The 25,278-nt window shown below is 47.2% G+C and overlaps 1 protein-coding gene across 5 annotated transcripts in view; it reads right to left on the bottom strand.

Annotated features, from left to right (window-relative positions):
* Positions 1-25,070, bottom strand: part of CYSTM1 (cysteine rich transmembrane module containing 1) — a 30,468-nt gene extending 5,398 nt beyond the window's left edge. The window contains exons 1-2 of one of the 5 annotated variants that reach the window (XM_082323981.1): positions 24,984-25,070; positions 12,787-13,034 (exon numbers count right to left, since the gene is read on the bottom strand). In XM_082323981.1, coding sequence (XP_082180107.1) covers positions 12,787-13,015 — 229 coding nt within the window. In that variant the 5' untranslated portion in view covers positions 13,016-13,034; positions 24,984-25,070. Of the gene's footprint in view, positions 1-12,786; positions 13,035-15,585; positions 15,690-20,382; positions 20,527-24,942 lie in introns of those variants that run through there. The other 4 variants (XM_082323984.1, XM_082323982.1, XM_082323983.1 and 1 more) reach the window with 4 other exon arrangements.
* Positions 25,071-25,278: the final 208 nt, after the last annotated feature.

Below are 25,278 nucleotides of genomic sequence, written 5' to 3'. Positions count from 1 at the left end.
CCTGCTTCGGAGATGCAGAGAGCTGGATTGCTGCTGCCAGAGCATTGCCATACTCAAAACTGAGGGCCACAGTGCCCTGAGACGTCCAGATTTGCACAGCAGAAGGGGGCTGGGAGGATGTTTAGGGAAGCACTGGTTCCTGGTGGTTTGGAGGCAGCAGGGTGACTCTGACCTCTGGAAAACACCAGCAAGAACACATACCACAGAACTTGCTCCAGAGCAAAGTCCTTACAGCTTCAGACTGAGTGAAACCCAGGGGAACCTGACACTCTTCCCTGCCCTAGAAAAAGCTCTGCAGCATGTGACACTCCCAAATCTGGTGGACAGCGTAAGGTTACACTGCTTTGGGGGTGCTTCATGTACCCTCAGCTCCCTTGCTGGAGCAGCTGAAATGGATTGAGCTCTCAGGCTTGACAACACCTGGCCTGAGGGTGGGTACCGTCTCCTCTAAGCACTAAGGTATGGCACTTCATACTGAGTGCAGGCAGACCTAGCTAGCCAGCTGCTCTGGCCAGCCTGCAGCAGGCATCTGCTGACCAGAGGCCATGTCACTGCAATGCAAACCATGGGCTGGAGGGCAGTTACTGGTTTCAGCCACCCCAGTCACACCCATGTTCAGCCTGGTTAAAGGCAGATGTATCTGTAGCCGCAGCCAAGGCACTATCCAGGGAAGAGCTCTAACACCACTGTCTTTTACTGCTAGAGTTACAGCAACCTTGCTTTCTGGTAGCTCAGCACTAAGCTGCCAAGGAGCAACGCAGAAGACATGAACTGTCAAATGATGCACTAACATTGACAAGTCCTCCATCGTAGCACACAGACCAGTAAAGGATTTTGCTGGTTAGTCAGCAACTTGCAAAGAAGTCAGTGAAATCGGGTCTAACTGTGTACTTTGCTGGTGGATGGGTCTGTATAACCATCCCCGCCCCAAAGCAGAGATGAAATGGATGCTGCCCTGTGCAATTTATAGTAAGTTGTCCATGACTGCAGGCACACAAGAAGAGTTTGCGTGAAGTATTTATGATTAATCCATTAGAAGTTTTAAACTACAGCCAAGTGTCAAGAGCATACTGACAAAGCATGTTTAAAGTGCTGTTATGAAACATTTGCTGAAATATTAAACAAAATGGCTTTTCCAAATTTGGGCCTGTGCAGTGGGAGACTGGCACTTTCACCACACAGCCACTCAGCTGACTCGCATCGGATGCTGCCTCTCAGCACAAGTGGGTCACAGCAGCAGTGGGCATTGCTCCTCCCCTGCCAGCCAGCACCTTCAGCTGCCTGCACGACACTGCGGCTGTGCTAGAAAGGTCTGCGCTGAACTGGCTGACACACAGGCACAACTGCCCACTGACAATTCAGGGCAGGGCAGGGACAGAAGGGACAGCGAGGGAAAGCAGCCATGTCAAGACCTTTCCAGGACTCACCATGTGTTTGGGGGTGTGCCCTTCTGTTAGAAACAGTGAAACAGCATTGGAAAGAGACCACGTACTTTCACTCCCTTCTGCTAAAAGCTGGAAGTCATTTAAACTAGCAGCACACTGTGGCACAAGTACCCTTCTGCAGAAACCCTCTGAGAAAAAGCTGTGTTTTCCCCCAGGCAGGGGGGTTATAGTACTTTACCAAACCTTCCAAGTTCAAGGAAAGCCCCAAAGACAACCAGCTGAAATACACCTTTGAGAAGTCGCTGCCTTCCACCGTAGATTTTGTCTCCCAGAGAAAGCAAGAGTCTCAAGGGGGCAACTCTCTGTCACCACCAGCTCACGGGAGCTGGTGTCAACCACTGCTGCAGTTTGAGAGGAAATACAGTCACCACTGAAAGTTTTCAGACTTCGAGAGCATCTGGGCAATACTCTAAATAAAAACCACCACCTCTCCCTTACAGTTTGAGTTTAATGATCACTTTCTTTGAAGCTTCATCAATGCTGCAGAAGTTGTAGCTCTGTCGCTGTCACCAGACAAATTGCCAGAGAAACTTCAAACACAGCCATACAGCATTAATGCTAAAAAGCTTTTCTCATCAACCAGTTGAGTGTGGGGCTTATACAGGAGAGGATAAGAGCAAAACAGGTGAAGGTTGGTCAACTATTCACTTACAGCTACCAAAGTGCATAGGGTAAAAAACAGTTCAAAGGAAGGCTAGATAAGTTATTCCCAGCCAAGCCTTTTATTAAGCTGGAGACATCCTGTACCAATCCTCTCATTTTGGACACTGTGGAACTGAACATCAGCTTCAAAGCACTAACACAAACACAGTGACAGAAGTACCCAAAGAAATCATGAGTGCGTGGTAGCACCTTTATTCACCCTTCCCAGCCCTTGCTTTAGCGCTACTTTAAATGCAGAGGATCCCTGTGAACAGCACAGTAAGAGATGGCATAACAAAACCCTAAGCACCTTAGTCAAACCTCTTAAAACCATTTCATTAGGAAGGCTGGCACAGCACATTACTGATCCAAGCCATCCAACGTCTTCCCAACTCGCTTCAACCAGCAGTATTCCATTAACAGAGATCAGGTTTTTTACTGGAATAGCTTTGCCAACAAAACCCCAATCCAAAATATGCCCATTAAGGGAACTGCTGTTTTTGTATGCTTTTTGTCAGAAGCCTGAATGCCTCCAAGCTAAAGCCACCCAGTTTGCTGTGGTGAGCCTTAATGGGGACTTCATTAGCTACTTTGTGCCTCTCTTTAGTGCAAGGTCAGGCACTCCAAAGATCTCCTATGGCATGCTAGGGTCCTTGCCGCTATGAGCAGAAGCCCATTAGCACTTTGGGACTGGTGGTCCAATAGAGAAGAGAAACAAGGGGGATTTCTCTCAGAGGCACTAGACAGCACTATTTTAGGCTGAAGTTTTGATGCTTCCATTGTTTTTTCTAAAACAGGATAGGAGAGGGTCTAAGCTGAGCAGACCCACCCATCTTCTAATCAGCCTTAAATTCATGATCACAATGAATCATGCTTACCCCAAAAACACTAGCACTCCCTGTAATTGCACAGTACCAGCCTGCACAATCCAGTACAAATAACTCCCACTTTGTTTTTAAAACAAATACTACAATACCTTGTTATTTCATGTACAGTCCACTTTATCTTAAGCATACATATTTTGTTTCTTCTCTTACCTCATTGATATGTTAATCATTAGCTCCATGAGGGAAAGGCATGGCCAGTAATTTTCACCCAGTCTGGTATAAACTAAAATCATGACCTTAGATTGTAGTGCTCCTTATCGCAGTGCTTCACTGGGATTACAAGGATTGCAGTACAAGGATAGCGGCTTTGATGACAGAACCAGCCCATCCTGTCCCAAGGCCCAGGCACAGACATCACCAACTTACCTACACAGTGAGCCCCTCGGGAAAGCAGGCAGCAATGGCGTCCAAGAGCCTTCATGCTCTGCAAGCCCTCCCAGAAGTCTTGCTGCACATCACCAGGGGCTCTGGCCCTTGTCTAGGTATTTCAGGTATGACATCCAGGCAGACAGACAGCAAGCAAAAGCCCACTTCAGGCAAGCCAAGGGGCAGGCTCAGCCAAGAAGTCAGCTGCCCGGGGAGAAGCAAGGCGCACGCACCCCGAGGGTCGGCCCAGCCTAGCACCAGCCAGCTGCAGGGACTCTTTCCTCTTCCTAAGGCGAGAGGGCTAGGAGCATGAGAGAAGCAGGAAGTCTTGAAGTTTTCTTCTTCGGCTCCAGCTGTGTGCTAGCACACAAACCTACTCTGCATGCAAACAAGTCAGTTACGCTCCTAGCTGCTGTAAGCTGTTAGGCAAGGCCTGGAGCACACAGGAGGAAGCAGCAACAAGCAGTTTACCAGCCACTGCTACTGCAGACCAAAAACTCTTCCCGTGGTATCTGAATGGCTGCTTGCCATAGTAACAACTGTTCAGAGCAGAAGTATTAATACCACAGTCTTCTCGTCTGGGAGGAAGCACACAGCAGAGAAGGGACGAATAAGCCTTTTCCCACATGTGAATAAAGTGTTCTTTATCACAAGCCACTTCTGCACCAAGAGCTTTGTTTTCGTTTGTCCAGCCAGCAAAAAAGAAGTCTTACTTAAAACTGCACAACACCATTTTAATAATAATTTCTTACAGGATTAATTGCTGCCTGCAGCACATTGCTAAGTCAAGTCAGTCTGTGCATCTGGTTCTACCTTCAAAACATTCTTACCCAAGTCCTTTGAAACTCTTTCCATTCAGGATGGAGGCCACAGAAGGGAAAGTCAGCACAAGGGCATTAGCGGCAGCCAAGGGATGCAGAGGTAACAGTGACTAGAAATCAAGTGTTTCTGAGCCACATTTTGGGGTGCCCACTCTAGATCTGCAGACCCAGCACTGCAGCAGGAAGGAACCTCCCAGACAGCCAAGTGTCCTGGAGTAAATACCACATAAGCAGCAAGTGTGGAAGAAGAGACTGCATGACTGGGGAACGGGGAACCTAAAACTTCAACTAAAACTTTCATACCAGCTGCCAACAAGGGTCATCTCTGCCCCAGGCCTCCTCCCTTGCCCACAAGACCTCTAAGGCAGAGGCTGGGCACAGATGAGATCTATCTCCCTTGGCAAGAAAGGCATTTAATTATTCTTTCTCCTCTCTGGGAATATTTGCTCATGCTTAACAGCTTCCCGCCTGTCATGTCACATTCCCCAGCCCCCTACCTCCTTCCTGCCCAGAGGAGAGTCAGTAGAGACTGTATGCACAGTCTTTACTAACACCATATTCAGATTTCAGGAAATACCTTAGCATGCTTCTGAAACAGATATCAGTCAGAGCTAGATGGAAATACTGGAAATACTTGTCTACTTCCAAGCAAAAATATTCCAAAGTTGCAGATCGCTCAGAGCAAGTTTCACAATCCCCAGCTCCAAACACAAACAGCTCTACTGCCAGAGCCACCTGAGCAAAAATAAAGTATCAAGGAAGCAAACTGCCAGTGAGTATGGGTAGTTTCACCTGCAAATCCCCTCTGCCACCAATGCTGCTGACCAAGCCCAGATTTCAGCCTGGACTCAAGCAGAAGCGACTGATCTACAACTACCCACACTGGTATCAGACCTGCTCTCTTCCACGGCTGCATGACTATATCCAGCAGGTTAGGAAAATTCCTGCCTTTCAGTTCCGCAAGTCTGAGAAGCTCTTACGGTCACCCTAGAGAGCTGTTCCAGCTTTCAGGGAGATGAACAGGCAACACATTTCAGGGAAATTACCTTGCAGGCGTGCCAAGTGAGCAGTTTCCAGTGCCAACACTGCACTGGCTGCATTTCACACAAGGGTAAAGTTGTTCCCCTCTCAAACACTGCATGTGCTCCAAGCATGGATTATGTCTGATCATAAACTGTGCAGCAGATTTTCTTGCGGTTGACCTCAGGGCTGGGAAAGAGGTGAGTTTCCTCACCTGAGCACACAGGGATGAGATTCAGAGATCTTGAGATAATGGAAGTGATACTAATCAGCATTTATGGAGCATGGATGTGCCCAGGAAGGCTTCAACATCTCTAAAAAGCAGGGCTACAGGCACTCCTTACAGGAGAAAAGCATACCTTATGTAGTAAGTACTCAAGTCTCTGCAGGATATCAGCAGGCATCGGCCAGCTCTCCAAAGCACTATAAACCCCATCATACAGGTTAGAAGTGCACAGGAGACACGTCATATAAGAAAACAGCTTCTCCCAGCTCAAAAGTACAGTAATTCAGGGCTTCAGACCCTTCAGTTTTCTGCTAGACTGCAACAGATGCAGAGACATCTCCCAACACTACAGAATCTGAGAACTTCCTCTAACTCTGTTTTTTTTTTTTATCAGTGAAATCTTAATTTACTGTTAAAGCAAAGAGTCATTTTCCACCAAGTCAACTGCAGGTCTAAGAACAGCACATTCCTCAGCTTGAGTCAGTGTTTTCACTGAAAATTAGCATCACTCCTAGATTTAAACAAGACCTATCTTGGAGGGATTTACACAGCACAAACACAGTCTTACAAGGGTCCTGCAAGAGTGTTCTGGGTGACAGACAGGAGGGACAAAGTCCAGTTTTAAAGCAAAGGCAACATGCCACAGCAAGCAGTCACTCAGGGTAGCAAGACTCTCCTTGAGCAGTCCCACCCCGGGTGAGTACCACAATCTGTGCAGCACTTGCAGTGCTGGAAAAAGGCTTTACACAATTTGCTTCTCACCCAGGCTAGGTGCCCAGCTGACGAGGACTGTCCAGAACATCTGCCTCATTTAATTTGGTCCACTATGGAGCAAGCCTTAGCCTCATTTAGCCAGTTTGTCTGAAGCATGGTTTCAGATACAGGACCTGAATTTGGAAATCCTTTTCTTTGCATCAGGCTTTTCTCAGATGATCCTCTCCTTGGGGGTGAAAAGCAGCGAAGCTGAGGTCAGACATCAGCCCCAGGACAGCACCGCTTGCCAGCAAACAGCCCCCACTGTTTGCGCAGTCAGCTGACATGAGCCAGGGACAGAGGGAGGTATGATACAGCAGTCTTGGCGGGGAAAGAGAACACCAGGTTTTAATGCACACTACAGTATGAGAAGCAGATAAGAGGACAACTGCCAAGTGCGATTTTTTATTTTTGGCAGGACACCAGCTGTCTGGTGCTGAAGGTACAGTAACAGTTAAACTAAATGCTCTGACAAACTGCTTGGAAAGGGTCAATATGCAGAGAGAAAGCCTGCTGGAATTGCTACCTGCTGCCCTCCAAATAAACTTCTGCTGGGGAAGGCTCAGCTCAATGCAGTTTGAGAAGCGAAGGGGTAAGCACTGAAAGGCACCAGAGAGCCTAACCAGAGTGATTAGGATCTCCTCTTTTCCACACTGAGACCTGTAAAAAGGAAAAGTCCGCCCCTCTAGCAGAAGGCAGTGACTGTATCTAGGTGACCTGTTTATTCTTGCAGCTGGCCAAACATTAGGAGGCAGGCAGCATCACTGTGACTATTACTCTTATCACAGCCAGCTTTGCTACAAGTAATCAACTTCCAGAAATAAGATTTCCACCCTGTGCGTACAATAGGTCAAACGCAATACTGAGCTTTGTTTGCCTTGGGTTGGAAGGAAGGCTGCTGACAGAGCCTGGTTCCCTTTGGCACCGCACGGAACAGCCTCATCCATTACGTTGTTATGTATCAACGGGGGGGGGTGAATGGGTGGAAATTAAGCTGAGCAAATTGCTAACATCAGCTAGTGCTTTCAAAATTAGTATGTCGCTTCATACTTTGGCTCATTCCACTTCGTTTTTATTATTATCAACGCCATTATCAACATTTCACCTCTAATTTACATAGATAAGAAAGTACCTGCTGACCAGTCAGCACATACTGTGGTTTCCTTATGCCAGTAATTTACACAGATAAGAAAGTACCTGGTGACCAGTTTCTTTATGCCAGTTAATACTGAATTATTCTATGATGACAATACTGGTGAGGAAATGAGATTTTCTGGAATGAGGTATTTTCTTTCTCCTAAGCAAGCCCCTGCTGCTCAAGAAGGCCCAGCTTCTTACGCCGTGCTCCACGCAGGCACCACGCTCCTACTGCTGTGCGTTTCCCAGCTTTGTTCTGGTGCAGGTGAGTTCCCCCTAGCTACCCAAAGCATTGTGTGACACCAAATGGCAGATCTACAGTACTCCAGGAACTCATGCCTGGACAGACTTCGTGTGGACAGACATGAAGACAGTCCTCAGCTTTTACAGCAGGTAAGATGCAGACAGAAATCAGCACAAGTTATTTCACAGAGCTAGGAAACTGAATCAGATACCCTTAAGGATAACATCCCTCAGGCTCAGCATATAAATTTATCAGCTCTAAAGGTAAAGGTCAAGTTGTTTACATCTAATGAACAACAGCCAAGTCAGTTATTAGCCCTTGCAAGATGCAAGAAGTGTTGTTTCTTTGGAGACTTTGCTGTTGGTAGCCTGTGCAAGCCCAAAAGCCAGCTATCTAAAAAGCAAAACAAAAAACCAAAACCATGGCCGTTGAGGTCTTCTGTGCCACCTCCGCAAGACACCTAGCCTCTCTGGCTCACTGCTCCCTCCACCTGGAGAAGAAACATACGCTTCAAGGCCTTTCATGCCCAAGTGTTGAGTAGCTAGAGTGACTCTGAGGGGGTGCATCTTGCACATGCTGGACTTCATTCACTCTAGGAGAAGGGACAAAGGACCAGCAGCTGCCATTATCAGCTGCCGTCTCCCTCTTCTACAGTGCTGTAATACATGAGAATCATGGCCAACAGCACTAAGTCTTAATATGTAAACGGCAAGCTGATTTCTGCAACTCAGACAATCGTCATGGCTAACTAATCCTACATAGATAGTCTAGAGTGGAATATACTTGTTCTTGTTCAGCGCTGTTCTGGACTGCACCTTCCTCCCACAAGCCTTTATATATGTTCCCCTGTTCAATGTCATATTGAAAAGATGACAACATCCTCCCTCTCTTACCCATTTGTAGCGGTCATTGCTCCCTTAACAGTAATAATTTTCTCTTTCCAGCCTAGATGTTACCTACTCTTGCTAAGCATGACCCCAAGAAGAGGGACTGAACTCTCCAGTCTGGGCTTACAGCTCTCACCTCGCAAGGAGGCGGAAGAACGGGTGCTGTGGATAGGGAGAAGCATGGCTGCAGCACACACACCACGCACAGGCGGCGTAACTCACGCCAGCGCTGCTCAGCCTGAAGAGTCCTTCAATAGCAGCCTTTGAAACAAGCCTCAGTGGTTCACGAGCTCTTCTGCAGCATGGATGACAAAACCTGTACTAAGTTTAAGCTGTTTCCGTGTTACATCTCAGATACAGCTTTCTTTTTAATACAGAGAGAACGCCATATGAGGTTTTCTTCTTCTCCAAGGGCCAACTGGACAGGCTATGTCCATTGCTACTCCAGACAGGCCACAAACTGTTAGATTAAAAAACACTGTCACCATGCGATGCTACTTTACCACCAGGTTTTGAGAGCTCAGCGGTAATTATTTCCATCTGTGTGATCCACTCAAGACCAAAATATGCATAATTACTTCCACACATTAGCACACCAGCTACAATCCACAAGATAAGACCTCACTTTGCAGTTTGCCTACACAATAAAATAACTTAAAGCATAAAATTTAAAGTATAGCAAATTTCCTAGTTTTCAGTGTGGACACACATTTTTTCAGAAATACTAATGCACTACTTGGAGTAGCTTAATTCATTAGATTAAGCAAAGTCATCTAGGAGAGCAAAACATCCGCTCTGAAAGGAAAGCATCCACAGAGTAGCTCTTCCCAGATAACTGCTTGGAAACACCACAAGAACTGACAAGCCACATTAAATCATGCCAGACCAGCTAGGCAGACTGTAATGACTTGATTAAATTTAGACATCAATTTTTTTATTAGAGGTTCAGCCACAGCAACAAACATATAGCATTAGTAGAACAGATTTTTAAAAAACTAGCGTTTTTAAGGGACACCCGTTGTATATTAGACACTCCTGGAGGTGATCATTAAACAAAGCCTCATTGAAAGCTTTCTCAGAAGACTTCTCAGAAGAAGTGTCACAGGACAAAGATCAGGTTCCAGTTTGATGGACTGGCCAAAAAGGAGCAAGGGGGAAAAAGGGCCTTTAACAGCAGGAGAATCAAGAAAAAGGAAAAAGCTTTTGCAGACAAAGCCTGATGTCATTTTACACACATTAATAAATGTTTTTGTACATTACATCCACTTCAGCAAAAGAAATGCAAATTGGAGGCTCACAAGGTGGGTTCAGAAACCACACATGGCTACAGGAAGGCAGTTCAAAGACAGGACTTATCAGATCTTTGGGTTTTGTGTTAGGGTGCTGCTTCTGCAGAACTGCAGTTGTGTTAGCTTGGGTTTAACAACAAAACCACGCCTCCTGCAGCAAAAGCATGGGCTCTCAGTGAAAGACGCACTCAAACACTTAGCTACGTGTCCTCTCCAATTTCCCAGCCTACTCCTTTGTGCTGGTCCACAGGTTTGCGAGCAGAACAGAGACCTGATCTGAGCAGAGGACGTTCAGTGTCATCAGTTCCCTAATCCAGTCTGATATCAGATCCTTTAAGCCTCTGAGACAGCATATCTGGCTCAAAGCCAGACTGTTCAAAGCAGCAGACCCACTCTCCCTTCAGCTTCTGCTACTATCTCCCTTTTCGTGGCTATAGCAGCAAAGCAACACTTGCGCTAAGCAAAGATGTTCTACATGGGAGACTAGGAATTTCCCCCTGCCCCAGTATCAAGAAATGCCTGTTAGCCACCCCAAAACTATGTGCACTTCCCAGGGAAAACCCTGATTACACTTTGAGTCCATATGGTGGTAGTGATGGGAAGCATCACCATGCTGCTGCCTCCTCCTTCTCAAAGGCAAACCTTGCGGTTTTCACTCTTTTTATAGAGGAAGCTGAACTCATGACTTGCGCTCATTCAGGTTCTTATTCACTCACACCAATTGTTTGCTGCTTATATTTGGGTCCTCTGGTCAGACCCACACCAGAATATTTCTGGCATCTTATATCAGCTATAAATCCAGGGATGCTTTAATATACACTGGTCCAGTAGTCCACCATTTTAGCCAAGAATACTGGGGAAAAAAAAAGTTCTTGAAAATGTCCTCCCCCACAGTTCAGCCTGTCCACCCATCTATGTCAAGTCTCCTTCGGATTCACTGCAGTGAAAAACTCTTGCTGGGAACTTCTCAAATTCCAGCTTCCCAAAAAAACAAGAGCTTCGAAAAGACCTTTGTCACAGCACATTGCTGAGTCAGAGTAACATGAAGTGGTAGAGGGGCACAGCAGGCAGTTATCTCAAAATGCAGCAAATGCATATAGACCTCAGTCCTGAGCAGGCCCCAAGTGCAAGCGCAACAAGCCATGGCAACAACAGTATGTGGAGAATGACCTTAACATGCAACGGCCAAAGACAGCTTCGCATAGCAGCAAAGGTTTCGGGGGAATTGTCTGAGTCCTGACAATTTTCCAAGTGATGTCAGCTTCGATAACCACTTTATCAGCCAGTCTTTACAGCAGTAGCACCCGAAGTGCTAGTGCCTTGCATAGCTGTAAAGCACTGACTTGGCTTTTGATTTGAGGTACATGTTAGTCTCATTTCTTTCCACCCCAGGTAGTCTGTCTGTGACCATGCCAGACACGGCCAGCACATAACAAACCCTGAGTCTCCCCTCCTTCCTGAGAGCAGCTCCCACCTAAAGCATAGTGCCTGGACAGTGCTTCTACAGAAGTGCTCCCCACAATCCCTCCCACAGAACAGCCACTTTGGTAGCTCTGGCCACATCCTCTGTCACCCAAAGGCAGCCAGAACAGCTTAATGACTCTTCTCAACAGCTCAGGTCCGTTTGTGATATTCACAGCAACAGAGGAAGAGAGGCAATGATGGTTTCTGGCTTCGCAGCCTGGATGAGCATCTTTATTGCTGAAGAAGCCTGAAAGAAGGCACTGGAGCTGGCATGACAGCATGAGTTCCCATGCTGATGGTGAGGGGGTGAGTACACCTCCAGGATGTACAAGCAGAGATTTTACAAACAAAGTCTGTGAAACACTGACGAGAATAAACCTGGTCTCTAGGCAAGTGTCCTTACCAGCAAGACAAAGAGTTACCAAAAAAACCCAAGCTAAATCCTCCTCTTTCCAATGCGGAAAAGGCAGGGACCACACCCAACCTTGCCAGAGTCCCAGTTGTTGAAGTTGGAAGGGACCTCTGGAGATCATCTGGCCCAACCCCCCTGCTCAAGCAGTGTCAGCTAGAGCAGGCTGCCCAGGACTGTTGTCCAGTCAGGTTTTGAGTGTCTCCACAGATGGAGACTCCACAACTTCTCTGGGCAACCTGTGCCAGTGTTTGATCACTCTCGCAGCAGAAAAGTGTCTTCTTGTGTTCAGAAGGAACCTCCTGTGTTTCAGTTTGTGCTCATTACCTCTGCTCCGGTCACTGGACACTACTGTGAAGAGTCCAGCTCCCTCTTCTTCATTCCCTCCCATCAGGTATTTATACACATGAATAGGCCCCCCTTGAGCCTTCTCGTCTCCAGGCGGAACAGTCCCACCTCTCTCAGCTTCTCCTCATATAAAGATGCTCTGGTCCCTTAATCATGTCTGCCCTCCTCTGACAATTCGAGCCTGCACCAAACACTGCAGCAAGCCCCATGAGAGATATGGGTGCCAGAGTAAACCAGCATACCATATTGAGGGGACACAGCACACAGATGGACCAGCTAGCTGCCAAGACAAGTTACACCGTCCTCCTTCCCTTCCCCAGAAATCTGTGTTTTTCCACAGAACGATAATAGCTTCAGAAAAAAAAACAAAAGCCCAGGAATTATTCCAATGGCACTATTAGATCACTTGGACAGATATTGATGGGCTCAAGAAAACCGATGCACATTAATTCGGTAGGAACTGTACATTTGAGTATTACAAGCTTTAACTGTGCAGCCTTCGGTTGAAACTTATCAACCAAAAGACAGGCAGAATGAGAGTTGTGGCAAATCTAAAGCCAGCGAAAAGCATGTATAACAGCCTCAGCATAAGGATTCCCTTGAGGGATCAGCATTAAGGATGTTCAGCAGTATCTTCCAACAGCCAGAGAACTGTTGAAGACACAACAGCAAAATAAAGCAGGAAAACAGGCTATAAACAGAATCACTACTTTAAACAAGTCTCCTCTTCCCCCAGCCCTGTTAGGGCCAGACGCTGGTAACCATATTATTTTAAGGTCAACATGTACTCATGCATTTGCAAGCCAGAAAGTGTCACGATTACATTGTACCACGGCTGCTAAGCATACCTGTGTTTTTAGGCCCATCTCCATACACTGGTCCTGGAGGCGGAGGTGCATTTTGCCACCCATACTGGGGATAACCCTGATAACCTGGCTGGCCTGGCTGGTACGGCCCAGTAGGTCCGGGTGGGTAGCCTGGGTATGGGCCAGGAGGACCACCCGGTTGCTGTGCATAGGGTGGGTAAGGGGCAGTTGGGCCCGGGCCAGGGTAAGGTGGAGGATTTTCGTAGTTCATGTGGGATGCAGAATCGGTCCTGCAGAAGGAAAACAAACAGAAACAAACTGGTTTGCTTTTGTCTACTTCATCCATGACTGTATAATTCCTATTCCAGACTGCTCTCCAGAGGGCCCCATGTTAAGTGTGAGAAACAGAGCTCAAAATACCTGGTCAAGCAGTGAGTTCATTTTTAACCCTACCACAGAGGCAGAGCCTGAGTTGAAGTGATTTCTTTTAAGTGACATGAGTTTAGCTCAGCAGCAGAGTGACTTGCTGCTTTCCAGTCACGCATCAGCTATTCACTCTAAGACATTTAACAGTCTTGCAACTGCAAAGCAAAATCCTGCTTCCGTCCATGATTAAATTGCTTTTAGGAGGTATTTAGAAGCAATTACTTCATGGTTCTGTCAATATTAAAAAAGAAAAACATACAGAAATGCAGCCTGTTCCAGACATGTCTGATAGCCCCAACAGGAGAAAGAGTGAACACAAATGTCCATTACACTTCTGATAATTGTTACAAGCATCTAGACCACCACCCTGGAGCAAGACTGCATATGAATAATTTCCTGATGACACTGTAACCCAGCACATTGTGTATTCTTCCAGTAGTATGCAACTGAATCATTAAGCAGCCACAAGCAATCAGGACCTTGGGCTCAGTCTCATTCAAAAAGCAACATTAAAGACACCTCAGAGAGTTGATGTTCATAAAACCTATCTAATGTATTACTCATGGTACAGCCATCGAAAGACAAGACTGTCTCAATAATGCAACTTTAATTAACCTCTAAGCAGCATGACTAAGCAAACCATTTCTTACATTAGGTTTCTGAAGCTTCTCCCTATTTGAGAAACAGAAGTGTCCTTAATACCATGTGTTCAGGAACCATCCTGACTGAAGTTGCTGTACTCTGTTATTTCCTTTTACCATTACAGAGTGCAGAAGGGTCACCATTTCGCCTTTGCTACACACCTCCTCCCACACGCCACAGGCTTTAGGAAGAAATACCAGGAGCATAATTTGCCTCCGCTGAGGCTCACTGCTGCTGGCATGAAGCAAGAGAGGCTGACAAGCAGGATCCTCTTTAGATGGTTGGAAAAGGGCAAGCAGCTGGGCTAGACTGACCTGGATACTCAGTACTGTGCACCCACTCTTGGGGACGTGCAGCTTTTGAGTCCAGAGGAGACCATTAGCGCATCTAGACTGAGCTCTGGCATGACGCAGATTAAAGAATTTCACCTTTGTAACTCTATAGCGAGCCCAGAGCAGTCATCTGCCGGGCAGAGGCCAAGTGAGTCAAGTCTCTGGGGCTATGTTTAGCTGCTGCAGTCCCTGACAGTGTTGAAGTGAGCTTTGTTTGTTTATGGCTTGCTATTTCATCACCTCAGAGAGTGCTGACTGTCCCTCCCCAAGGAAGGATCCCTAGGCTCTCTGCTTATTTAGACGACTCCTGCCCGAACATCACTAGCACAACACTCGCTGCTGTAGGGGCACCGTGGGGCTCTCCCACGCACACAGCCCTGTCCCACTCCCACAGTAACAGCCAGTCTGATGACACACGATGCCCAGGAGACCATTGCCAACTCAAAACGACTCCAGAGGCACAATCCAAGGGAACAGGGCTGATGTCCCTCCCACCACAACACCGAGAAGCCCTTCAGTCTCAGCAAGATGGGTCTTCCCAGGCCTTGCCAGCCTGCAGTTGTCATTCACCTGAATTCATTCTAACATTCTTGCTGTGCAAGCCAGGCACAGTCACAGTTGCTAAGTGCTGTTACCTTTCAAATGATATTTCTTAATGTCTTTGCCAAGAGTGTTAACTGTTTAACCAGTGGCAGGGATTAGAGGAATTTATTTTTTTTTTCCCATTGTTAGGCCAGCCAGACCACTTAACTTCTCATTTTAAAACAGACAAGCACAACATACATTTAAATTGAGGCTCTTTAACCACCGTACTGCACCGCAACACCTCTACCAAGTCTGCAGCAAGGCAATTCTCCCTTCAGAGAGCCAGTGAAAGGCAGGCAGCAAGCCCCACAACTCACTTCAATGCAACAAACTAGAGAATCGGGACGTAATGGGTCACTAATGTTCATCTAACCCAGAAAATTATCCCAAAATAGCAGCCAAAAGCAAGTTTCCAGGGAAGAACAAGGCCAGAGCAAGTGCGTGTGTATACCTACATACCATTGCACATGGCAAGGTAACCATTTGGTTCCCAAGCCAGACAGGGCCCAGGCAACCAGCAGACTCCTGCGAACTCCCCTCAATTTTGCACAGCCTCCCTGAACCAGCGTACAGCTGCAGTGCCCGCTCCTGGTGAGAAGGGATCCAAAGCTCTGCTGCACGCCGTGTGGAAAACTGCCTCCTGCCCCACCGGGGTGACTGCAGGAGGTAGGGATCAGCAGTCACCCTCCACAATTCAGGGATTCACCAAACCAGGGAGGAGGCACTTGGGAGCCCCCCTTTCCAGGCCAAAGAGCCCCAGCCCACTGTCTGCTCCTCAGGCAGAAGCCAGCGCCTCCATCCACCTCCTAGGTGGATCCCTCACATTAATTACTTTGGTTTTCCAAAGCCCTCCTACCTAAGAGGATGGCCAGCTCAGCCCACCCTTTCCAGTGAAGTTCAGTGAAGTCCAGTCTTCTGAACACAAGTAAAGAAATTTTTCACGATGAGGGTGGTGAAACACTGGAACGGGTTGCCCAGAGAGGTGGTAGATGCCCCATCCTTGGAAACATTCAAGGACAGGCTGGATGGGGCTCTGAGCAACCTGATCTAGTTGAAGATGTCCCTGCCCATTGCAGGGGGGTTGGACTAGATGACCTTTAAAGGTCCCTTCCATCCCAAAGCATTCTATGATTCCCTTCATATGCATCAATTCATTTATCTACATTCAATATCATTGCCATTTTACTGCTGTAGCAAGGCTTAAAAGATGTTGCAATTCTTCAGTTGGCTGTGAACTCAAATTCAGGCAGTGGATAACTTAAACTCAGCCATCACACTGCTTCCTTGCCACAGGGACTTGTGCTGGCACCCCCGGGGGCCATCCTCCACTGTCGGGGCTGGCCATTCGCTCCCTTCCCTGCTCCCTTCAGTACCCAAGCAGGGAGCCTGCCCACTGTCCCGTGGCTGCCTGGCTTCTGTACAAGCACCCAGCATGAGATCAAACCAAAAGCCCTTCAGAGAGCTGGTACAACTCCCGGTGGAACCACAAGGGTAGAAAAGCATCTCTGCAGAAAGGTGTGAGATGGGTAGCAGCTGTACAAGGCTGTACTTGGTAAAGCTTAGACACCACTGCAAGAGTGTGGTAAGATGAGAGCAGGGCTAAAACCAACAGCCATGGGGGATGAGTAAGGAAAACCGCATATCAGCAGCTCTGCGGAAAACTCTGAGAAACCAGACAGAAGGAGTTAAAAATCCAAATCTGACAATGGCTCGAGCCATTCCCAAACAGGGAAATGGTGGCATAGGGAACAAGAAACACACACCAGTGCTCTTTGTCTGTTTAACAGCTCTGTGTTAGCCATGTCAAAATAGTTTTTGAAGAGGAGGCAGGTTTGGAGTGGAGCTAGTAACTGAGCTTCTGCCCGTTAATGAGGGAGAGGGACCAAGGAGAAACCTGGAGAGAGTCGACTAATAGCCAGACAGATGCCTGGGCAGAGACCTCAGAAGAACAACAGAACAGCAGAAAAAGATGAAGAATAAGAAGGGTATATTCCACCAGAGCAAAAGTTACTTTTCCCCTCAAAGTCGAGGGTTAAGTAACACAACTGAGATTAGGCAAGAAGTAAGAGAGAGCATCCAGCAAGAACAGTTTCAGCAGCAACTCTAGTAGAGATTTATCTGTGATGAATGAGAAAACTCCTGAAGAATTTATCAAGGCATTCAGCGAACCCAGGAGGCAATTGTGGAAACCAGGTCCTCCAGAGGTCCTAAGTACTACTTCTGTCCACTCCCTCCCAGCTCCGCCTCAACTGTGAAGGTCAGCCTTCTCGCAATGGCCTTTGTCCCCAGTTAAATTCTTCCCGAGAATGTTTCTTTGTTCCCCAATTGCACTATCAGTTACTGCCATGCACACTTGCCCCTACTTGCCCTTTTTGAACTGCATGACAATATTTAGATTTTCCGCATTCTCATGAGCTCATATATGATTTTACATGCTTACTACCCCTATTTACTCACCTGGGTATGTGCTTGCAAGGCAGAGCCTTGAATCATTAAGCAGATACTTTCCAGAGACATACTTGAGCTCCTAGTCAAACTCATTATCAAGCTTTGTTGTGGGTTCTCATCCCAACTTAGTAATTCCATGTGAGCTGCAACCAAGACCAACTCCTATGAGCTTGCATCAGGGCTCATATCTGTGGGTTTCCCAATGAGCACCTCTCGGAGACAAAGCTCAAAAGAAAGAAGCCAACGCATCAGTAAAGCCCTTTGTTTTTCACAGCACTGCAGGAGATCCATTAGGAAGAGCCAATACAGTACTGCACAGTCTCATCCGATGTGAAACTTCTTAGCACTAAATCTAGCAAACAAAGAGATCTCCTTGATTGTCACTAAGCATTTGCCCTATCTGTTGCTGGTTAACACTAGAGAAGTTACTAGTCCACCTGAAAAGAATGACAAAACATGTTCCTATTCCTTCCTCTCCTCTCCCCCTTTAGTACTTTTGCTAAGAGGTAAGTTTGTTAATATATCATTAAGTTTCCTTAAGCTATGTTCAAACTCCTTTGTTCCATACTGCTGAGCAAACATAATTTCCCCTACCCTAACCAAAGGGTTTTATTTTTAAACAAGCAGCTTACCATACCCCAAAAGGCTGCACCATCTCCCATAAGGTCTGCAAAAAGAAATCACTGAAGTAGGAGTACGCACACAATATATCATATAGAGAACACATATGGCACTATATGTGCATGTATACATATAGACACACAGATATCAATACGTAAGAACCACCATCCTATGTGAGAATTAAGTCCCTCTCCATCTGTAACCTGTCTTTGACTAAGGCTTAGCAAAAGGTGCAAGTACAGAACTATGACGCTTTGTATATGCTACATTTTTTTTTTTTTTAACCTGTCCATTTTGGCAACCTTAGAGAAATAAATGTCATCGTTAAGCTTTGAAAATATCTATTTATTTCTGATTGCTTTAAACTTACTGCCTCATACAAGGTCAGCATACCAATGCAGCTGTTACAGAACTAGATGGTCACTGCTCCTGACTCTCCTCTTCCAGCACACTCATGAATTTATTATCTTTTTTTCTCCAGCGATCTCTCCCAAGCTGAGGACTCTCTGCTTCTACAAAGCCTGTCCTACTCCCTGGTCATTCTTGCCACCCATTGCTGTGCCTTTAGTTTTACTGTTTGTCTGAGAGGGAGCGAGCAGGCTGCATGAAGCTCTGCTGTGCAGTACTGCAGCAGTCTTCTGCTTTCCGTCCCTTTCCTAGCCCTCTCCCAGGACAACTCCTGCCATACATCAAGCCAAACACAGAGCTCAAGCTGCACCATGCTAATTGTAACTGCAAAATCCTTCCTAGTGGGAATAGCTCATGTGGAGCCTGTCACTGCAGACGTACAGCTAGGACTGCCGTCCTGACACACACTGCTCAAAGTACAACACACAGTCTCTTCCACCATCTCACCGACCAGGTATCAGACTCTTCCACAAGTCTCTGAAAACAGCCTTAGTTTCAACCTGGGAAAGTCTCATCATCCACAAGCTGCCACTTACCCCTTTTTACAGATCAGCGCATGGTGGATTACGAATCAAGTGAGACCTACCTTTATTCCATCTCTTTTTAGGAATCGCTGGGAAAGATTTTTTTTTTCCCTAAACTAGGAAAAAAGAAATTGGTAGCCTCATTTAGATATCTGACTGCCATCTCACTTCACAAGAGCAGTCCTGCAGCACAGCATGAGGGCCTGAACAGGTACGACTTTTGGTCAGAAGATAACATGATGCAGGAAAACAACCAAGAACGAAGAGAACAAGGGAAAGCGTAATGGAAGGAAAGCTCTTCTGTTAGCATGAGGCAGTCCCAAACAAAGAGCCCTCACACCCTGCCAAGAAGACCCAGTTTCACCCTCTTCCCTCCTCCAAAAGGCCACTTACAAGGCTGGCACTCCCAGCATCTCTTCTGAGGTCAGCATAATTCTGGCCTTCAAAGTGACTGGAGACCAGATTCATAGAATCTGTTTCTACCTGTTGGCGCTGACGACACCTTGTTATCTTGGCAAAATTGAAAAGCACGCATAGAAGAACCATCTGCATTTTTACACAGTAGGTGTTCACAGCTGCTAATCCACCTGCAAAGGAATACCAATCCCTAGACAGCTGCCTGCAAGTCAGATCCTTCAAATGCAATCTCCTATGCAAGTGAGTCAATTAAATAAAAAGTTGTGTATGCGGGGGGAGATGACAATCTAATATGGGAACTGAAACGGGGTTAAAGACCTTCTGTTGCATAGGGAACAGTACAAGAAATAGCCCTCTGAAAACAAACAGGGGATTAATAAATTAAAAAAAACCAAAGCAGATCAGCAGTCTGGAACACCCAGACAACCTCCTGCCCCCCCAAAAAAAAACAATTAGCAGATTTTAGAAATTTAAAGGCAAGAAGTTGTTCTGCTGTCCTAAAAACAAACAAGCACTGCGCCTCATACGCTGCTCTAGTCAGGAGGAATCACGTTTGGGGCATGTCAGATATTGATTCAGCTGGCCTTTGCACAGATGAAGATGGAAGGCATGATGAGAGACACAGATCCTGAGAAGGGCAACCGGGGCACCCTGATGTAACCCACCCCTTCCAATGCCTGCAGCACTAGGAAGTAGTTTTCCAATACAGAGCTCTAATGGAAAGTACATTTAACATCAACAATCCAGCTCCTGGCAACCAGCCCAGAATTTAAATTACATTTCGTATGAACAACATCCAAACAAAAAACAGCACAAGTGGCTTTTAAATGGCACTGGTTCTGTGTTTCTCTCTTACCAGCTTCTTTGCAAGCTCCATTTAGTGATTGCACGGAACGCACGTTAAGGATAAATTGTAAGAGCTTCCCTTCTTGCTCGGTTCACTTCGAGGAAGAGCCTCCTCCCATGTTTGCCTACCCACTTCACCAGGCAGCACCACCAGCCTAGAGTAACAGCTGAAGGAGAACTGCACAAGAACTGCACCCACCTTTTCTGATAAAAGCTGCCCAAAATTGTTTTACTTCCCAAAATGCAGGTCTAGGCAGAAGTGAAAAGCCTAGCTTTGTGCTATCAAAGGAAAAGCTAGAAAACGCTGCTTTGTTCAAACCCATTTCCTTAAAAGGTCCCTAGGGCTATGGGATACTCCACGGTCATTAGGAAGATGTGCATTTCCTCACCTTTATTCCAGTGGCTGCCAGGCATTTCCTGCACAAAAACACTCAGCTGCTCTTCTGAGTGGCACCGGATCAGGCAGCTCCACAGAGTGAACAGCAGTGGTTTGGATGAACAGGCATTCAACATCCTGAGGTCCCGAGCCAGGTATTCCCTCCTCCCAGTACCCTCCAAGCCCTCCGGAGGCCTGAAGTCTGCCAAACAGAGAGCGCACCTGATGTGCGAGGCTGACACTTGTGTCCCTACAAACTGTCCCTCCTCTCCAGTCCCATCGTCTGTCCTGCCTTCTTGGCAAAACCATGATTGATCTGCATGTTTCCAGGCGATTTTGGTTTCAAAAACTAGGGGTTTGATCAGCTCTAAAGGGCCTGTGGTCACATTGACAGTGTTTGCCTCAGATGCAATGTCCTTTATAGAGCTTCACAGCCACAGGATCTGTCTTTGCTGCTCTGTGTCCACAGGACTCTAACAACGCAGCCTCATGCCCACACAGGTTTGAATGCTAGGATTTTCCTTCTGCAGACAAGCTTCAATGTCTCATCAATCGTTACGAACATACAAAACCTCTTCAGAAATACTGCTCATAACTTATTGCCTAGTTTTCCTGCTTGCAATATGCTGTCCACCTGCATGTTCTGCATGGAAGAAGAAAGTATGAAATTAAAATAGCTGCCTGTGTAGTTCCTACAATAAAAGTGTTAGTGAAAAAAAAAAAATCAAATCCAATGCTCTGCTACTGTTATTACATGAACTGCACCCTTACGGCGAAAATTTTTCAAATTTTTCAGCAATCTGATGATAGGTTTTAAGAACATACGACTTAACACCAGAAGCTAACAATTACAATGCCAGGAAGTACCACAGCACAGCCCCTCTAGTGTTAAAAGCCAAGGCATTTGCTGCTGACACACCAGCTGAGACTCTGCCCAGTTACAGAAGTGCCTGTGGCAAAATGTACAAAAAAGCAAAGCCCTTTACACAGAAATTACTGCAGATATGGGCACTAACACCCTGGCTTCAGGGTTTGAATGCTTTTGCATGCACTGCTCCTGTTCAAGTCTTTGTATAATGTGCTACATTAGATACTTCCAGAAATATATATTTTGTTCTTAAAGGGATGTATTAAGACAGTTTTAAGGTGCAACAAATAACAAAACCAAAAATCAATGAAAACATCTGATTGTCAAGTTAAACTAGATGCTGCAAATAATAGTTAAAGAAAGAAGCTTTGTTGGTCCAACTGAGAAGAGAATGTGAAACAAACAGTATGACTGGCAAGAAAATTAATGAGCACAGTTATTACATTCATATGTGTTATTCAGATGGTGTTCTGGCAGCATCCCAGCAATGAAACAGCAGTGGTCTTTCACAATAACCTCCCCAGCTCTGATACACTGATGGATTTAGTGGAAGATACTACATGGACTGCATGATGATTTTCTACCATCTCAAGCAGGAAACGCACTGAAGGGCAGCATTACAGCTTCTAAGACACAGTGAAGTCAGTGCATGCAGACAGAAATACATGCATTTTCTGCAGCTAAGATCTCATTACTCAGAAAGATATTTTTGTGATAGGCTGGAAAATGGAATGAGACCGGGTTTTTTTCTTCACATTTCCTCTCTTTTTCTGCTTTTCCACATCCTACATGCAGTTGTGACACGAAGCTTTACTTTGCCTGTAGGGCATATGCAAGAATCTTTTAATGGCTGCTTGTCATAGGGCACAAGCAAGTACCTCTGATACCAGTTGTCATGAAACCAAGGCCTTTCCCTTACCTGTCAGAGGTTGAAGAGAAGCTATTACAGTTCAGGGCACTGCCCTCAATAGCTCATGAGACTGCATAAAGCCATAAAAATGCATTATAATGCAAATGTAGAAATATACCTTCCCAATATGCAAGTGAAAGAAACAGCAGTTTTTGTTTAGTACTGGTGGTGCCTGGCATAAGGAATACAATACACCAGACATTTCCAAATAGTTAAGTTCCCCAAAACCCTCTGCAACCCTGAGGGGTGTGGAAAGGCACTGAAGCACAGCACAGCTCCCTCTCCAAGAAAGCAGCGCGGTGGCAGTGGCAGCAGAAATGTGCCCACGCACTTCCACATAACTAGGTCCTGGCTGGGGAATGCTCACTGGGATATGACTGCGGAGGGCGGCACAGCATGCGCCTGCCTTGCAGCACGGGTGTGAGGCCAAGCATTTCATCCCAAAGTCTGGAGGAAGGCAACCTCTCCCATCCTGGGGCAAGCAGCCTCGGAGGCTCCCAGGCTGCCTTGTGGGAAGCCAAGCTGCAGCTGGCAGGATGCCAGACCTGGCAGTACTGAGTGTCTGCCTGAATGACTCAGGCTTCTTGCTATCTTCCCCTATTCCCAAAAATTACAGAGTGCTATTTTCTACTCATTGAGCCATACTGTTTCAGTTCAGAAACAGGAAGTTGAGAAAGACATAATACACAACCGAGAGAGTAGAAAACATCAATACCAAAGGCAGGCATTCGAACCCTGCTCATTCAAGTCTTCAGCTCCCACTAGCAGTTTTCACGGACCCCCGCTAAGCCTACAGCCACGCCACAGGGAGATCACAAACAGGTAACAGGAGAAACGCAGACCTGTTTGTTGAAAATCCAGAGTTACACAAGCTTGTTCTGCCCTCCTAGGAAAAATTAAGTAATATATTAATCTGATCATGCACAGAACTACCCTGAAAACAGGTAGTTCCTCTGTTTACCATAAACACAGCCCTCCAGGTAATTCTCCATCATCCCACCACAGTGTTACGAACAAGAACATCGCTACTTATGCTTACAGGAACACCTCTCTTTTTCTGAGCAGCAAGCCACTGCCAATTTTAAATGTAATATGAACGTGAAAAGACACATGGCAGCAAGACACCGGAGCCCTCTCCTCTAACTGACCCCAGGGTACCACCTCGCAGGGTCTGCTCAGCCCACGCCAGAGCCCCTCACCCATGTTGGAGCCACTCATTTACAGGACATTCTCTTCTCTTCTTCGGCCTCTGCAGCGAGGACACCCACCAGCCTCTGCAGATTATCGGTTACTGCTCTTAAACCATTAGGGGGATGACAAATCAGTATTTTAACAAAGATGGCCTTTATAGCACATGAATAAGAGGCAGAGTGTAACAGACATAGTACCGAAGAAGTTTCAGTACTTGGTAAAAACACTATTCTGTGCACTGCATATTATCCAACATGCACGCTAATGTGCATAAAATGACTGTCCCCAAAAAGCACTGAAATATGATCACTACAATGCATCGTCTCAGCATTTTCTGCCTCCTCCTCAGTCTGATACAGTAATGGTATTCTTATCACCCAATGTTTCTAGGAAGGGCCAGTCTTTTTATTAAGCAACTGATGCAGTTGAAAGAAAAGTACCCATTTTCTGGCACAGCAGCACTTCCCACACCTTGTATCTCATCACTGTATTTACCATAGCATAAAGCTGCTCCACGTAGTCATTTTAACTCACCCACGCTTACTACCTTACCGAGACTTACCCTATTCAGGCAATCAGGTTGAACCTTCTGCTCACACAGGTCTCACAGCAAAAGTGAAAGCACCAAAAGCAAAAAGCACTTTTCCTTTCAGATAGACCTAAACATGAATCTGGGATGACTGGGACAGACCTTGGTGCTGCCCTGGACAGAGAGGGTCTCCCCGCTGCTATCAGAAGGGGCTGCCAAATCCGCGTGGCAGAGGAAAGGAGGCGAGTACTCTCCTTTCCTTATTCTCCTATTTCACCATGACATTTAATTATCCAAATGAGGTCTCCAACAGCTGTAGAAACAGGAAATATAAATCCAGGACAGCCATAATAGCTTTTAAACATGCAATGCACCATTATTATTTTTACTCAGAGAGTGCTAGCGTACCTCTTGCTCTACACTAAATAAGCCCATTAGTATTAAACATGCCCATCTGCTTTGGGCACAGATGCCTGCCTTCCTCTTCTCCCCCCACACTGCATAAACAATTGCAGCCAAGCAGCACTGCTCTCCCTGACGCACAAGGCAGGATTGTAAAACCTCACAGGCACCTCACTCCCCGCAACGAAAGCTTGAAAGAATTTAAAGCAACTTTTTGAAAACAAACGCATCGTTAGAGCTGACAGACAGGGAGAGACACCCCCAGGTCAGCAGCACCGCGGCCCAGGCCTGCCTGGGGGGCTTCACTGGTGACCCGCCCTCCTGCTCCAGACCACCCGACGCGGCGGGGACCCCTGCCGCCACCGAACAGCTGGCCTCACGCAGGCGCGACGGGTCCCCTTCTTCACCCCGAGATGTTTCCCTTCTCACCCTCCGCAGAGCAGCAACCCTGACCAGCACGTTCCCCGCTCCAAGGGCCCCACGTCCCCGTCCCGCCCCACAACCCGCCCCACCTCCCCCAGCGTCCAGGCTCTCTCCCACCCGCCCGGGGCCCTCCCTGACCGCCGGCCCTCGCTGCGCAGCTGGGGCAGCTCAGGCTCGCAGCTTCTCCCGACACACGCACACCCGTGGGGGCTGCCGGCCCCACACCCAGCTCCCACGGCCCCTCACGCACACCCGTGGGGGCCCCAGGCCCCGCAGGTGCTCCCCCGCTACCTCAACCGCTGCCCGCCTCGCGCCGCCGCCGGCACCTGCTACGCACTCCGCGGCGGGCGGTGACGTCAGGCAGGGAGGGCGGAGGCCCCGCCCCTCGCAGAGCAGGGCCGGGCGCGGCGGGTGGGGGGGACGGACACGTCACAAGGCCGGGCCCCGCGCCCCCCCTCTGGGGCGTGGCCAGGCGCGGGGCGTGGTCGCGAGCCGCACCCCGCGGCGTCCCGCGGTCCGTGAGGCAGCGCCTTGGCTGGGGGAGTGCGCGGCGGGGGGGCGTGAGGGGGAAAAGGGCCCTGTCCCC

This window comes from Platalea leucorodia (assembly GCF_965183815.1).
Source record: "Platalea leucorodia genome assembly, chromosome: 11".
In the NCBI taxonomy this organism is placed as follows: Eukaryota; Metazoa; Chordata; class Aves; order Pelecaniformes; family Threskiornithidae; genus Platalea; species Platalea leucorodia.
The sequence above is the reverse complement of the archived record's forward strand: the minus strand, read 5'-3'. Positions and strand labels throughout refer to the sequence as shown.